We start from the raw sequence: 17,283 nt of genomic DNA, 5'->3' as shown, positions 1-17,283 counted from the left end.
TGATTTTATTCTGCTCTCTATAGAATAGAGACTCCCTTCTGCACACAGACCTGTAGGGCGTTTCCCTCTTGTATAGCCTACTTTATTTTATAAATGTAACTATTTTTTATGTAAAATTCTGGGAAATGAACTTATTCGATTCAATTTGCATCAAATTTTACTAACCATTCATAGAACAAGTGGAAAACACAAGAGAGAATATGTTCTTTGTACTCATGCAATCGAAAATAAGTTTCACAGAATCTGAGGGCATGCAAAAAGTCATTTTGCTAATTAGGATGGACCAAAATAGTACACATTTTAAAACTAACATCGTGGGACAAAAATTCGCTATTGAAGATTTCAACAAATTAATTCGTAAGTGTTATAGATTTAAAATTTTGTACATTGAACCTATTGATGAGACTTTAAACTACTGAAATAAAATAGCCTTATATATTAATGATACTCGGATGAAAGTTATCGAGTACCTATATAAGTAGAAACTGTGCCTTAAAATTAGGCTAAAGGTAAATAGTATCAAACATCACAGACATTTGAAATTTCTCCCAATAAACTTATTTGACACCCTAATGATGAACTTTGATCGATTATTTTGACGACTTTGAAGGCTATTATCAAGCTCTCTCATGTCTATAATTATATAGAATGACAATGAATAGAATTCATTGTGTAACTCAATTCTAAATGGAATGATATCATTCTAATTGACAAGTGATTGCAATTTTATGATTTCACAAACAATAAGTGAATTTTGATTACAGGTACGATAATTTAATTGTTGAATGAGGAACATTCAAATTATCAATAATCTATAAAATATAATGATATGCTTCAAAAGCGAGTTGCTTGCTTTCAAAGACATGGAAATAATAGTTATTATTTTGTCAGGCTGCTGGAGTTTGGAATCAATAGCCTAATCAACTTCTTATTAATCAGTCAGTTTTTCTGAGTGTTATCGATTTTCCTGAACTTTGAGAGGCTAAAATAGAGAGTAACCTATTAAATTGTTGAGAAATAGAGAGGGAATCAAAAACTTGAATAATTATTAATTTTATTTTGGAGAAATTTAAAGAATAAAAAAATCGTATAGCTGCTGGTTTACAAAAAAGATTATTAGCATTTCATAGCAGTCAGTATAAGGCTATTAATATTTTGCAATAATATCATCCAATTCCAACTCAGAGATATAAATTATTGGTTTTGTTTATTCTAATAGATCAATACTTTGTTTATTAGTTGTATAACATTTTAAAGAATTCATCTTTCTTTAAAAAAAATTGAAAATAATATTATTATAATGTAAAATGCTTTGAGCGCCTTGATGGTTTGAAAAGACCGCTAGAAAATAGCATGATAATGCGCTATTTGGATGGCACCGGTATTTGATTATTACCTGTCTCAAATCAAGATGATTAAAATAACTATTGATATTCTTTCAACAAATAGAGGTTTTTCTTATTATTTGTGTTTTGATAAGAGTAAAAATATAAATCATCAAATAGAGACGCAATAAGTGTTTTAATGCTTTCATGTTGGCGACACTGCTCAAATCCATCATGGACGGCCCAGCCGAAAAACGAAACGGAAAGCGGAAACATCCGAGAATCCGAGTTTGAGTTGTGTGACTGTTTGATACGAAAAGATAGTCAAAATCCTCAGTATTTAATCATATTTCCTTGTGTGTATTCCAGTTTTAATGAATTTTTTCAATAATTTATTAAATAGAGACTCATTTTAAAAATGCTGAACTGATAAAATCTGTGAGGAATCCACAACTTTATCAAAATGTTCCAAGGTAATGTAAAGTGTATAGTGTGCATCTTCAACGAACTTTTCTCATTTTCTTGCATGTTTGTTTATGTTGCCTTTAGTTGGGCAACGAATAGTATTATCTTTAGAAATGATAAGAGTGATTCTACTCAATGTTCATTACTAAGTTATACATTAATTTTATTACCGCGAGTTTTGTAGTTGTCAATAATCAAACTCTTAGCCTATTCAAAATGTTTTTTTCTTGCATTTTAAATTTTTAAGCTTCAAGTTTTTCGACGCTTATTCAGTTATGCTTTTCCGGGAATTCTCTGTAAACATTTTCCAATGTGACTCGATGATAAAAGAAACTGCTTTGGGAAATTAGCTGCTTTACTTTATTAGGCTACTCAAAAACAAGTGAGTAGACAAAGTATGTTGCTTCTTACGAGTATTTTGCTACGATTTCTCACATAAAAGTGTCATTTGGTTAGTTAGTTTATCATTTAACCACTTTACCCTTTAAACGTAATCCTGTTACTAAGGGACGAAGGGATCAAGGGACAAAGTAAATAAGGTATCAAGGGACAAAGGAAATGAGAAATCAAGAGACGAAGGAAGTAAGGGATCAATAAGGGATGAAGGAAATAAGGGATCAAGGGCAGAAGGGATTAAGGGACAGAGGGAATAAGCAATCAAAGAAAATAAAGGATATACCCTTTCAGTCGTAGGCTATGCGGTGCAGCGGTACAGGAAGAATTTTTAAAATGTTGATGCTTTGAAAACTACATACATGTATTTAAACATGTAACATCAAAAAATATCAGTAACAAAAAATAATATATTTTTACAAACAATTAGAATCTTAAGAATTTAAGCATGAATTTATTTACAAAATTCGTTCACCAAATAATCCACAAGATGTTACCTACGAATAATTGATTGAATTTCGTATGGCTGAAATAGAACACAAACCTAAATTAATTAACTTAGCCTACATAATAATATATAAATATTTTGATACTGTTTAATTTATTGCATTTCTAGACTAAAACCTAGTTATGAAAAGATAGCATGAACAGCTGGTCGTAAATTTGAAACTGCATTGTCTGTCAAAAGACTGTCGGCTGAATAATTCATTCAATGGGAGATCGTTTCATTATCATAGAATATTATAAATTGTTTTAAATGAGGACTGACGCTAAAGTGCCTTGTAAGTATGACTATTCTGGTGTGATGATATATTTTATCTAAATACTAAATAAGATGAACAATTTAATTAGCTAACCATTTTCAATAATGGTTTTTGTGCTCTATCCTATAGGATTTGTAAACAAGCTTTTGTTTTATAAAATTTCATTTAGAAACTGATTGTTAATTAATAAGTGTAGGCCTATAGTAATTCTATAGTAAGGTTTTTTAGTTTTCTATTTTATTGTATAGTGTATAGTCACTGTATAGTAAGGATCGTTAGAATTACAGTTTTTGATTAACATTGTTGTTGCTATCCTTGTATATCATTCAACGAAGCAGATAGAGCTATCCTTTTCTAGCTCTGCGAGGTTGCCAGATCTTACTACAACAATTATTTAGAAATAAAATTTATTTAAAAAAATATTCAATCTTAATTAAGAATATTCATTACTTAATCATTGAAAATATTGAAAAATATATTTTTTGCTGAATAAAATATAATTTTGATTATATTGAAACAAAAATGAACGGATGACATTCTATCAGATATATCGGTATCAGCTCTATAGCCTCTATAGAAAGCAGTGTCAAGGCAGAGAACCGGCAGCACTGTTCTTTTATCCTCCACTGTCATTTTAACGTAGACCTCACTTTAGTCTCTTCATCCAGCATGGATAACTACAACAATCTCACCTTTACAACTACTCAGAAATAAATTATTATTTTGATTGATTTATTTGTTGTACATTCAATCTCGTACTTGGTATTTTGCATACTGTGACTTTGTCAATTTTCTGTGTGTCTCATGACAGAAAAATAGCTTATATTAATTTAATAATGAAATAATTTCATAGTACCCTTTTTTCAAAACATTATATATAAAACCATAGAGTGAAGGTACTGATTAAGTATCATTTGTCTCTGATAAACTCAACAACTAGTTTCTTAGGTGCTATCAGACAGTTAACTTATCCATGGTGCTATGAAACTATTTATTTATCAATTGACAATTCAATTAGCTTATTGAAATACCTTCTTATAACTATTTATTTATTTGCAGGTTTCAACTCTTCAGCGACTAACAGCTCGCCGTTTGGTCAGTCGACATTTGGCGCCAAACCGGGAGGCGTGACTGGAACAGGGACTGCCTTTGGGGGCGGCACTACTGCCTTTGGAGGCGGCGCTGGGGGCGGATCGTTGTTTGGAGGCGGCGGACAGACGGGGGTGGCGACCGGGGGCGGGCTGTTTGGCAGTGCGGGCGGAACCACCACTGCTTTTGGACAGACGCAGAATGCTCAGCCCGCGTTTGGTCAGTTTTATCCAAATATGTATTTCGTGTCCCTTACATATACTTCATATCAGCCAATTTCTTCCTTTATGTGTATAGTAAAAATATAGAAGAAGAGCCCCGGACGGATCTTATCCATGGGGTGAATGCCAGTAATGTAATACTTATATAGAAATATTTTTGTAACAAATTGTTGTATATTTGATCAATAAAGGCGATTATTATTATAGAAGAAGAGGATATCGATAGAAGAAGAATAAGAAGTAAAGAAGATATTTCAAGTTTGGGTATCTCGTTGGAATAAGTGATAACGCGTCGGTCTAATAATCAAGACAACCCGAGTTCGAATCTCGACCGGAGCAAAAGTTTCTGACCACAGCACAATCACATAGATACGGCCACCCTGTCTTTCGGAGGAGACGATAAGCCGTCGGTCCCGATTACCTAAAAAGTAGTCGTCATCTCTCATCATCATCCCTCTCACTCATTACCCACGCACAAGCCTAAGAGCTTAGGTGGGCATCACCCTCAGTATTACCCTCAGTATTAATCAGTTCAGTAGTTTAGACGTGATGATGCGACAAACATGTATTTTGTATCCCGTACATTTATGAGCCTATTCCTTACTTATATATAGATATAGATAGAATAAGAAGAAGGAGAAGAGGCAATAATAATAATAAGGCGGAAAGATGAAGAAGAGAAGGAGAAGAAGCAGGAGAAGCAACAGGAAGAAGATACATATAGAAGAAGAATAAGAAGATAGTAGATGAAACCGTTGAATACACTATTTCATCTATCACCATCTCAAGCAAAATATAACAAAATGGAAGCTTGACAAATCGAAAACTTGATGAACTGAAAACTGGCCTCTAACTATCCTCGGTAAATCAAGAATCTATCATCTATAAATGCAAAATTTCAATTTAAATCAGCTCAGAAGCTCAGAGGTGATGATTCGTTAATCGTGTATTCCTTATCTCGTATGTGTGTGTATCAGACAATTATTTTTATAATAATATTATATAGATTATTTTTACATGAGAGATAGATAACCACTTAAACAAAGTATCACAACCTTGAAATTTGACGTTCTGTGAACCTGAAGAATTGTCAACTTGACAAAGTAAAAACTTGATTTACTGAAATCTTGAAGAATTCAAAATTGTCCTATAACCATCCTCGGTAAATTAAGAATCTATAGGCTATGCAAAATTTCAAATTAAAGTCCAGTAGTTCAGACGTGATGATGCGTTATTCGTGAATTTTCTATCCCGTACATGTATAAGCCAGCTCTTTTCTTTATTATTATTATTATGATTGTTTTTCATTGATTTTATGACCACATAGGATCAGTGTAGTCTCTGGTTAGTCCTCTTTCTTTGTTTATTCGCTTCAATTCTCTTCCTTTCTTCCCAGTACCTTTTCTTTCCGTCAGATCTTTCTTTTCTCAATTCATCTGAACAAACCTGTTGCCTTCTCCTAATTTTTTTTATAGATAAGATCCTCTTTCTGTCAGTGATTGTTTCCCTATAGATTTTTGTGCGATTTTTGACATCGTCAATAGTTCAAATTTCAAAGTCAAATTTAGTTCCGATATGTCTTTTTTATTTCCACAAGCCAAGGAATTGTGGCTCTGTCTGTTTTTGCGCTGGGGTTCTAAGAATATGATTGTCCAAAGAAAGAAATTCTTTTTTCTCTTTTCTTTATTATATTATAGATTTTTTTTCATGTTTTAATACCTCTGACTATACTATAACTAAGTTGATGTGTTTTTTGTGTGCTTAGGCGGATTCGCGGGAACGTCAGGCGGCCTGTTCGGCTCACAGCCGGGGGCGGTAGGCGGAGGCAGCGGAGGCGGAGGCCTGTTTGGGGCGGCGAGCAATGCGGCCACCACTGGCGCCGGAGGCGGTGCATTTGGGGCAGCTGCGGGGGCGGCCAAGCCGGGAGGCGGATTTGGCGGGTTTGGTGCGACAACAGGGGTGGCTGGCGGTGCCGGGGGTGGAGGTCTGTTTGGCTCGCAGACGGGGGCGGTTGGTGGGCAGACGGCGCAGACGCCGCTGTTTGGTGCGGCCGCCCCCGCTGCTGGGGGCGGTGGGTTGTTTGGGGCTGGTGCTGGTGAGTTGGTCTATTCACTTGTCGCATATCAGTTGTAATTCACTTATAGCATAGAGTTAAAGAGTAAAAGATAGTATAATGATATAGAGGGTGAGGAGCATAATTGAACACATTTCATAGGTGAATAAAAAAATAACATAAGCCCACTTACATGAATATTGATTTATCTATTGAAAAGTCAATTTCAAATAGTTTTATTTATAACTCATGACAAGTTCAACAAATTTCTACGTGAGCATCTTTTGTTGCACATAATATCTAGACGATATTCATGCCATACATTGTCGATTAAATCTGTGTCTTCGTTTGTGCGTAAATGCCGATGTCGACCAAGACAGGGAGAGAATCTCAGATTGGGTAGATTTCAATTTGTCTCCATAACCTAAAAGATTATGTTTAATTATGTTTTAATGGGGCAGGTTGAGCTTATACTTCTTTATATTTTTAATTGGCAATATGTTGATATTATTAGACATTTTTAATTCTTTAATAATAGAGACAAATAATAACACGTTATTTGATCAGCTGTTTTAGCACACTTGAAATTTGGACAATATGAATGTCAACAATGCTTGTCGTCGTCGACAGCGGAAATTTACGTACAAACTAAAATGCACCCTCAGTGATGTCCTGAATACGGCTTTAATTCTTCGTTTTAGTTCATCAATATTACATAACTTCGTTGCATACAACTTATTTTTCACGGCCATACTCTAAACGAAAGCGTGTTTGAACGGTAATAACAGATTTGCTTTTGCCGACCGTGTCACCCCCACCATCGTGCCGACTCGTTTCTATTTATTTATTGAATAGAGTAAACAATACAGTAGTCGGAAAAGAAAAAACAGGCTATTGCCCAAAACTTCTTCAATTTCCTAATTTTGTCTTAAAGTTTCCAAATATTATGTAGGTTATGTCCATTTCAATTTATTCACTATAATCATCAATCAGAATAAAACAAAGTATTTTAAATTTAGATAGATTAATAATAAAACTTCTGTAAAAGCATAAAACAAACTTCAAATTCACAAAATAATTCTATAAAAACACATACATTTTTAGCTCGAAAACATCATGTTCACCAAGACAATAGCTGTTCTTTTCTATGAAGGTCATCCCAAAATTATAGCAGCTACAAAAATGTTTGCCACAGAAATAGGCGCGCTACAATCTTTATTTTTTTAATCACCTATGAAATGTGTTCAATAATTTATGCTCACTCTGTATTTTCTCTATGGTTACAGTCTGAATAAAATAAGACTATAGTTAGGGACAGTCACATTAATTGATTTCTATTAATTATCACAAATGCAGTGTATTGCCAGGTCGAATCTCGTCTTATTCTATTCAGAATATTAGACTATAAGGGCCAGACCACATTAACCGTTGTTTCAGGCGACAACCCAATAATCCAATCTGAGAACTTTCTGGCCTGCCAATTCTAAAAACGCCTGAATAAACGCTTAATATGGTATTGCCAATATTAAATAAATTAATTAATATTATGTACTAAAAAATGGAATAGAATATGTTTTATTGTAACCGCTTCTGAGGTCTTCAGAAGCATTACCTTCGTCACAATTATACAATAAATCTCATTCATACACTTTATAATAATTGAAAGATGTAAATAAATAAAATGAATAATTTGATTTGAATTGTACTATTTCTTTGCACATTTAATCAATAAATCAATTCATTTATTTCACAAACAAACATAATACAGAATAGAAAAGAAAGATATAAAAAAAAATTTAGTTCAATGATTGTGTGATCAGACTTCGTAGAAATACTTACGTAGGCTATATTAACCTACATAATATTTTGACACTAAGACAAAATTAGGAAATTGAAGAAGTTTTGGGCAATAGCCTGTTTTTTTTTCTTTTCCGACTATTGTATCGTTTGCTGTAATAAATAAATGAATTATATTTTTCTAGATAACTTTAGGTGACAATAATCGGCGTCCTATTTGCAGGTACATTTGGCGCCACGGCGACGGCGACCGGAGGTGGCACAACTATCAAGTTTACGCCGGTGACCGGCACGGATACCATGGTGAAGAGTGGCCAGACGTCCACCATCAACACGCGACACCACTGCATCACCTGCATGAAGGAGTACGAGGCCAAGTCGCTGGAAGAGTTGCGACTCGAGGATTATGTCGCCAACCGCAAGGGACCGCAACAGGTGACTTATTCATTTATTAAATCCTCGTATTTAAATAAATATAGTTTTATCGTCGTTCAAAATTACAATAGTGAGTTATGAGTTATAGCATAGAGAAACAATAGCGTAAGTAGATATCGATTGGTAGTAGCAAGGAGATATTGGTAGATATCAATTGGCAAGTAGAACAATTGGATAAGTTTGAAAGTAAAATAGCGAGTGGAATTTTTGTCTTAAGGAATTTAAGTAAATTAAATAATAAGCCTCCATTGAAGTCTGTCTATCATTGCTTGGTGGAGTCACATATTAAGGTGCGTACAGACTTTCGCTCTGCTCCGCAACCGAACGTCACTCCAGCAGAGCGATTGATGATCGACCGGCGAGCAAGAGTGGTTCGACCGGGGAACGCGAGAAGATCTAACATCTTGTATACATTATGTAAGAACACAAACAGAATAATAGTAATATTTAAAAATAAAATAGATAAACTAACACTCCTACACAGTGAGTTATAATGGCAGAATTTGATTAACATTGGTGTGTGTTGCTATTTTTGTCTATCATTCGACAAAGTAGATGTAGTCCAGTCAATATAGACATAAAACAGGGGGTGTGCTTGCAATATATATATATATTGTAGTTCTGATTTTTTAATATATTATTTGGATACATGGGAGAAGTCCAGTTTCCTCATGCAAAATTTCCTTATGCTAGATACAGAGTGGTCCGAAAACCATTGTTTAAAATATCATAACTCAGTACTTATTAGAGATAGAGAGTTCCGAATGATCTCATTTTATTAAAAAAATCTTATTCTAAAACAAAGGCGGGAGCTAATTTTTCTGTCCGATTAATGGATTTGGCGGAAATAGCTCAAAACTGGAAAATGAACCGAAAAAACGAGGTTTTTGGTCCACTCTGTATCTAGCATAAGGAAATTTCGCATGAAGAAATTGGTTCTGGACTTCTCCCATGTATCCAAATAATATATTAAAAAATCAGAACTAAAATATTTATTGCATGGCACAAATGTATATAGTGACTGGACTAATGAGTCTATCCTTTTCTACCTCCACATCGTACTCCAACAATGTAGAAATATGATTGACAGACAAAATATTTAAGATGAGCTACCGAAAATAATAATTTTTTTCAAATATCAATGATGAATTTCAATCATTCAAAAATATATTTTCTTGACGAATAACAAATATCTGATAATTTTAAACAAGAATGAACATTTTATATTACATCAGTTAGCCTATATCGTTATCAGCTATATTATATAGAAGGCAGTGGCAAGGCAGAGAATTGGTAACGACTGCCATTATAACGTGGACCTCACTATAATGTTGATGTTCTTGTATACAGGGTGTTCAGTCCGGTGGCCTGTTTGGAGCGTCCTCCCAGCCGTCGCTGTTTGGAGCCAGCACTATGGGATCAACTTCGACCACCGGTGGACTTTTTGGCAGTACGGCTGGCACAGGTAGGTCACATGTCATTTTAATAATTATTCATTATTTATTCACTCTCATGGCCTCTATTGGCAGAAAGATTCTTTCGGATGTTCAGCCTCGCCGAATCACCCAAAGTGTGTAACTTGATGGTTAGTTATTGACATTAAGGCTGTGCAAAGGCTAAAAATAGACTTTTTACTCATGATTTTTTCAAAGCTTTTTGATTTGTATAGCATCAAGCTATCAAAATGAAAAAGTTTTCTCAGGAAAACATTTTTTTCTGATCATTACTCTTTTTGAGATATAAGCGCCCAAAGTTTAAATTTTTGGGATAGAACATTTCAAATTTGGTAAGAGATAAATCCATGAGATTTAAGGCCATTCCACACAGCACGTGGCGTGCGTGGCTGGACGCACGCCACGCCGGCCACGCTAGCCACATGCCAATTCACACCGCCACGACTGTTGCGAAGCTATACCGGCCACGTTTCCCGTCAGTATGCAGGAAGATGCTAACTCCGACGGTCCCGTGGTGTGAATCTGGATTTTCTTGTGGCTTACCTTGGTTTGATGACTCCAACAGCAGTAGTAATGATAATGAGCTGGTTTTATTGTATTCGGTGACAGCAGGGGAACAGTGGGTCCGTACATCCAATCAATAAAAAAAGGAAGACCTATGGCGAATTCCATCATTTAATGCGCGACTTTGAGGCTGACAATGATAGTATACGTCTAGTATACGTTCTGCGCATGCTCAGACCAAAACGTGGCCGGACACGTTTGAAAAGATCGCTGAGAGAGCGAACGGTAGCCACGCGTGGCTAGTATAGCAAGCGTTGCCGCGTGGCCGTGGCTGCTATGTGAATTGCTTCATTTGATTAGCTGGGAAGCGATGTTTTGAAAAGTTGCTAGCGTGCGTCCAGCCACGCACGCCACGTGCTGTGTGGAATGGCCTTTAGAGGATAGATTCTTCATGGTATTGTTGATCTAGTAAAACAACATTTTTCTGAAAATATCAATTTTTAAGATTACTAAATCTTACTAAGATTATCACAATATCTTCCTCAAACTGATATCCTAGTTTCTCTTTCCTCTATCACTTGTAGTAGTCTCAAAACATGAACAATTAGATATTTCAATATCTATCTGTCTTCAGCTACTGCTCTTGCTTGAGGTAGCCTAACGAAATAAATAATTAGTCAGCAACCTCCTCCAATAATTTAGAAGCTATTTAGATTTACCATTCAGATAAGTGCAACAAACACATAATATCCGGGTATTAAAAATAATACCCGGGTATTAACTAAAAATAACCAAAAATAACTTTTAGTTGAGTTACTTTTTGGAAATTGAATAACTTTTCCAAAAATTGACATTTTCAGAAAATTTTTGTTTTACTAGATCAACAATACCATGAAGAATACATCCTCTAAATCTCATGGATTTATATCGTACCGAATTTGAAATGTTCTGTCCCAAAAATTTCAAACTTCAGTCGCTCATATCTCAAAAAGTAATGATCGGTTAAAAATGTTTTCCTGTGAAAACTTTTTCATTTTGATAGCTTGATGCTATACAAATCAAAAAACTGAGAAAAATATCACGAGAAGGAAGTTTATTTTTAGCCTTTGCACAGCCTTAAGGGCCATATTGAAAACTCACTTTTTAAACTTTTAAAAGGGCGTTTACATTAGTCAGGTTTACTTGAATTCAAGTTTTGTATGAAATGAATTATTTTGCAAACTTGAAGTCAGTTTACAAGAACAGAAACTTGAATCCTCTATATCAATGTAGATAGACCCTGCTTCAAGTTTTTTAGATGTTGAACCTGTTTGATTTTTAAATTCAACTTGAATCTGGAAGGAACAATCATAGAGAAAAGGTAACATAAGTAGGCCTAGATACATTTTTGTAGACTCTACGTAAGTAAGAGTGTAAGAACGGCACAGTATGAGAGACTGCCAGCGTCACATAGCTTCACAGAACTATAAGGGCCGGTTTCCGAGCTCGGGATTTAGCTAAGTCCTAGACTTTAAACAGCTGGAGTCAGAAAATTGGCTTTCCAAAACGGGGCGTAGTCGCAGTTTTTATGATAATCTTTATTTTCTCATTTCTGTAATTGGAAACGTTTTTCTTTGACAAAATTAAACATTCCTAAATAATTCAAAATAGCTAAAACTTTACACTATTTTCTGTTTATTTTATTTTATGTTCAATTTTCTAGTTTTTCTAAATTTAATTTGAACGTGGACTGCGACTTCGCCTCGTTTCGGAAAGCCAATTTTATGACTCCAGCTGTTTAAAGTCTAGAACTTTGGTAAATCCCGAACTCGGAAACTGGCCCTTAACGTCCTATACCATGTGAATATATTCTTATGCTATCTTTTCTCCATGTTACAATCCAACCTACAAATATGGGAAAATAGATAAAAACAGTTGTAATTTTTTGGAATTTTGTGATTTAAAATGTATTTTTGAAAGAATTAAATAATTTTTAGACATTATCGTATGAGAAACACAAATTAAAATACCTGAAATGACATTTTAAAAGTAGATAACTAACCATCCTAGACTTCATCCATGCTTCAGTTAGCCTACACGTATAGGTTAGACCTACTCGTACCGGTATAAATAATATTGAAAGGTTATTTCAGAATTGTTTTCATTGAAATTACTTATTTTCAATAGGATTTCTATTTTTCTCTTATTTTCAAAAGAAATTGGAATAGAATACCTACCTCTGTTCTTTTGAGATTCAGATTGGTGTATCACAGCTTTTAAAAATAGCCGCCATTTCAGGTTTGTATAAAAATAAAATCTGATCTCAGTTATGGAAGCAAATTTTTTAATCAAATTATGAAAAAATATATATTCTTGATTGATTCGACATTAAATTGATTATTTTATCAAGGAAATTATAATTATTATTAGATCAAATTTAATGGGATGAATTGAGTAACAGCTGTGTACACTCAGTGGCAAAATGGAGAGACTTGGCAACGTTGTTCTCCTATCTTTCTTCACTGCTATTATAACGTGGACCTCACTATAGTTGTGTTGACTGTGGTAGGTTTTGGTGGCACATCAGGCAGTGTGTTTGGGAGCAGCGGCGGCGGTCTGTTTGGGAAGACTGCGACTGCGCAGCCGAGTGCATTCGGCTCCACGGCGGCCACCACCTCGCAGAACACTTTCGGCTTCAATGCGCAAACAACCACCAACAACCTCTTCGCCAACAACACGGCCAACAAGCCGTTTGGAGGTAAGCTGCAGATTAGCCTAAGCCGCGCCCGGTTGCTCAGAAGCTGGTTATATTTTAATCGTGATTTCACGAGAACCAAGCAGTGGAGGCTTTTGCGAAAGGAGGGCTTCTCTGACTGGTTCTCGTAACATTTATTACGTTTGAAATTAAGAATAATGTTAAATTTCACGAGAACCACTCAGTGGAGGCTTTTTGAAAACAAGGCTTCTCTGATTGGTTCTCGTGAAATTAATCTTGATTACAATTCAACAGGCTTTTGTGCAACCTGCACTATGAGAAAGAAATACAATAAGACAGCCTCTATTTGCTAACACGCCGTTTGGAGGTAAGTGTGTGTTTGCCGCCATGAAATCGCAGTTGTCAAGTTCGACAACTTGATGCGTTCGATTGTTGGGAAAGCGTTTTTCGCCACAAACTGGAAACTAGACGTACTGAGGGCTTGATGTACGGTACTGAAAACTTGAAGAAGTTTATGTGCTTAAAACTAGTCGAATTGGAACTTGACATACTGAAAAATTGACGAAATGTGTACTTCACAAAATAATAACTTGACTTACTGAAAATGTTGACGAATTGAAAACTTTACAAAATGAGAAATTAACATACTGAAAACTTGACGAACTAAAAATATTATGGAATGAGGATTGGGCAAATTGAAAAATTGACGAATTGAGAACTTGACTTACTAGAAATATGAACTGATAACTTGACAAACTAAAAACTTGACGAACTAAATACTTGAATTTTTGAAAACTTCGACGAATAGAAAACTGTACAAAATGAGAACTTGAATAACTGAAAACTTGAACTTATTACTTGACAAATTAAAAAATTGACAAACTGAAAACTTGACGATCTGTAAGCTTGCCAAACTGAAAACTTGATAAACTGAAAACTTTGCTAAATTTGAACTTTAAAAACTGAAAACTTGACTATTTGATAACTTGACAAACTAAAAACTTTGCATATTGAAAACTTAACTTAATGAAAACTTCGATAAATTGAAAACGATTTACTTTTATCAACTATTGAAAACTTCACTTTTATATTTAATTTATAATTTTTGTTTTGATTGTAAGCTATGTTTTATTTTTATTTCTATGAATTTCTTGAATAATTTATTGTAAATTGTATTGATGGCAAATAAAAAGAATTGAAAAATTGAAATATTTTTGTTTTTGCAGCGGCTGCACCTCAAGGAGGAGGTCTGTTCGGAACGGCAACATCGCAGCCTTCTTTTGGAGCAACCACCACCAGTGGATTCGGTGCTTTTAGTACCACTCAAAATCAGGTAAACCTAAATAAAATAAAAATATAAATCTCAGTACCCTTTTAAATTATTTTATCACAACATGCTTCGGACATTAGAGCCATTTTGACATGAAAATGGCTTTAATGTCCGAAACATGTTGTGATTAAATAATTTAAAAGGATACTGGAATTTATATTTTTATTTTAGCCTATTTATATTAGAAGTAGCCCTAAAGATAAAAGACAGGTAAACCTAATATATCTGTCATAATTATTCATTCATTTTTATGGCTTTCATTGGCAGAGAAATCCTTTCGGATGTTATTACTCAATGTTACCTCATATAGTGAGGTCCACGATATAATTTTCTTGCTTGATAAAATATAATTGATTATTTTAACGAAGATGAAGAATTAATTTACATTGAACCTGTATCAGCTACTGTCAAGGATGCATTGACATGATAGTGAGGATCGACAATGTTGTTCTCCTATCTTTCTCCACTGCCATTATAAAGCTGCGTACACATATACGCGCTTCCAACACGCTCCGAGCACGCTCCGCCCTCGTACCGCCCTTGTTCCTCCATCGTACCGCAGTCGCTCCGCCCCCGCTCTGCAGTCGCACCCATCATGAACGTTACGGAAGATGCTAGATCTTCTCGCGTTCCCCGGTCGAACCACTCTTGCTCCCCGGTCGATCATCAATCGCTCTGCTGGAGTGACGTTCGGTTGCGGAGCAGAGCTAAAGTCTGTATGCACCTTGACATGGACCCCACTTTGAATGTCTATACCAAGCTTGGTGAAATCGGGCATTAGTGTTTGCTTTACAATTCAATTCAAAAGTTGTTTATTTCATAAGTTATACAAGCAGTTACCGTGGTACGGCATACAAATTTCATTTTTTTAAATTTCAATTTAAAATAAGAATACACTTTACAATACACTCTCAGCACCACAGAAATGACTGCAGCTATACAAATATATATTTAAGAAATATTTTACTCTCGCAGAGGCAATGAAAGTGATGTGAGTGTGCCACCCAAATATTTCATCTGTTATTTACTATACAAGGTCTATAAATACAGGTCATGACATTCGTGTTCCTTATGGAGCGGCCATTATGTGGGGTCTTTATGGCGGTTTATTTGAAATTCCAATCTGCTCATAACAAAATCATGCATTAAAAATTTCTAGAAACAATATTCTGGTTCAGATAATATGTAAATTCAGGTTTTCGATTTTTTTAATAATGAAATTCCATTAATAAATGTTTCAGTTATTCATTTATTTATTATTGAAAATTGTTCTTATTTTAGTAACCTGAGGATTATGATTCATAAGGCATTGGAACAAGACAGAAATATGTGAGACCAACTGCAAAAAGAGTTTAAAGTTCCCGATCAATTAAATCTAAAAATCAACAATTCAGTTTCTAGTATTTTTCTAAATACTATAATTCTGTAGGAAATAGTATATTTCGCACCTAGGGCCGAAAATGAGATATTTCCGGCTCGAAATCGGTTTTTAAGTCCGAGGCCGTAGGCCGAGGACTAGAAAAGATTGAGAGCCGGAAATACATTTTTGCCCATGGTGCGAACGCTATTTTTTGCCACACCAAAAAAAAAAACTTCCCAATATATAAGAAATTAAAAAATAAATAAAATTCAAACAGCCTATTTTGATAGTTTGAATCTTGGTTATGACAACTTTCACTGTCAATTAATTTCAATATTACTAATTAATAATTTACAATAGTGACAATATTTTATACTATTAATATTTCGAATAATTGTTTGAATTTTTATAGCTCGCGCTTTGCGCCTGGTGCAATATCTCACGGATAGATGGATGAATAGAATTTTCATTACTATTTTGAAATAATGTGATTAAAAAATTAATATAATTGCATATTTCACAGTTTTGTCTCAAAATCTATCTAAAAAATTGATTGAAATTCAAATTACGGTAACTAATATAAAAAATAGCTAATAAAAGTCGAAATTCATCGACAAAAAAAATGTCACTGACCGAGGTTCGAACCTAGATCATATTTGTAATTCAACTGAGCTTTGATTCCTGATGACGCCTTTACGCTCTCGGCCATTGCATATTTTTGATTGAAGAGGCCTGTGAGTCAGGTAACGTATGTAGGCTACTATAATATAGTGTAGGCGATAGCGGCAAAATTGAAGCCGGTTTGCCGGCATTTTCACTACAAAGTATTGCTCTGAAAATAGTTAAATCATAGAGAAAACATTCGAAGATTCAATCTTGAGTGGGCCTAATGTTTTCTCTATATGGTTTGATATTGAAGAAAAATTATCTAAAAGTTTTAATAATGAATTACGGAAAAATTACTAGGAATTTTTCAGTCAAGGCTGAGTTTCACCAGTAGGCTTACCTTAAACTTTAGATCTCTGCTGTATTTTCCTATTATTATTGTTGATTGTATTGCATTAAGAAGTGGAATTCGATAATAAAAAAGAAACAATTATTACTCTACCTCACTTTTAAATATTGATACAATTATTGTACTTTGATTTCAAATTTGATTCTTCACTTTTAAATACTTGCGATACGTACCTTTCTGACAATGGACAATGCAGCCAACATTATATTGTTAAGGCTATGGAGATATCATCGTATTCTATTGTTTGATATCAAAAAACAATAATAAATATTAAATTATGAAACAGTAATTCATAAAATATATTAATAGACATGATACCGCGATTCACGATACATAATTTTATAGATTATTACAGTCGTTAGGAGATTATCTCTATGATTTTT

The 17,283-nt window shown here is 34.4% G+C and overlaps 1 protein-coding gene across 1 annotated transcript in view; it reads left to right on the top strand.

Moving 5' to 3' along the window:
- Positions 1 to 1,558: 1,558 nt before the first annotated feature.
- The window catches only part of LOC111055862 (nuclear pore complex protein Nup98-Nup96), a 69,774-nt gene continuing 54,049 nt past the window's right edge, over positions 1,559 to 17,283 (top strand). The window contains 7 exon segments of the mRNA XM_039432003.1: positions 1,559 to 1,798; positions 4,007 to 4,255; positions 6,023 to 6,352; positions 8,331 to 8,542; positions 9,893 to 10,007; positions 13,049 to 13,237; positions 14,422 to 14,528. Of these exon segments, the coding sequence (XP_039287937.1) occupies positions 1,789 to 1,798; positions 4,007 to 4,255; positions 6,023 to 6,352; positions 8,331 to 8,542; positions 9,893 to 10,007; positions 13,049 to 13,237; positions 14,422 to 14,528 (1,212 nt within the window). The 5' untranslated portion in view covers positions 1,559 to 1,788.

Source organism: Nilaparvata lugens, chromosome 7, assembly GCF_014356525.2.
Source record: "Nilaparvata lugens isolate BPH chromosome 7, ASM1435652v1, whole genome shotgun sequence".
Classification (NCBI taxonomy): Eukaryota; Metazoa; Arthropoda; class Insecta; order Hemiptera; family Delphacidae; genus Nilaparvata; species Nilaparvata lugens.
The sequence above is the reverse complement of the archived record's forward strand: the minus strand, read 5'-3'. Positions and strand labels throughout refer to the sequence as shown.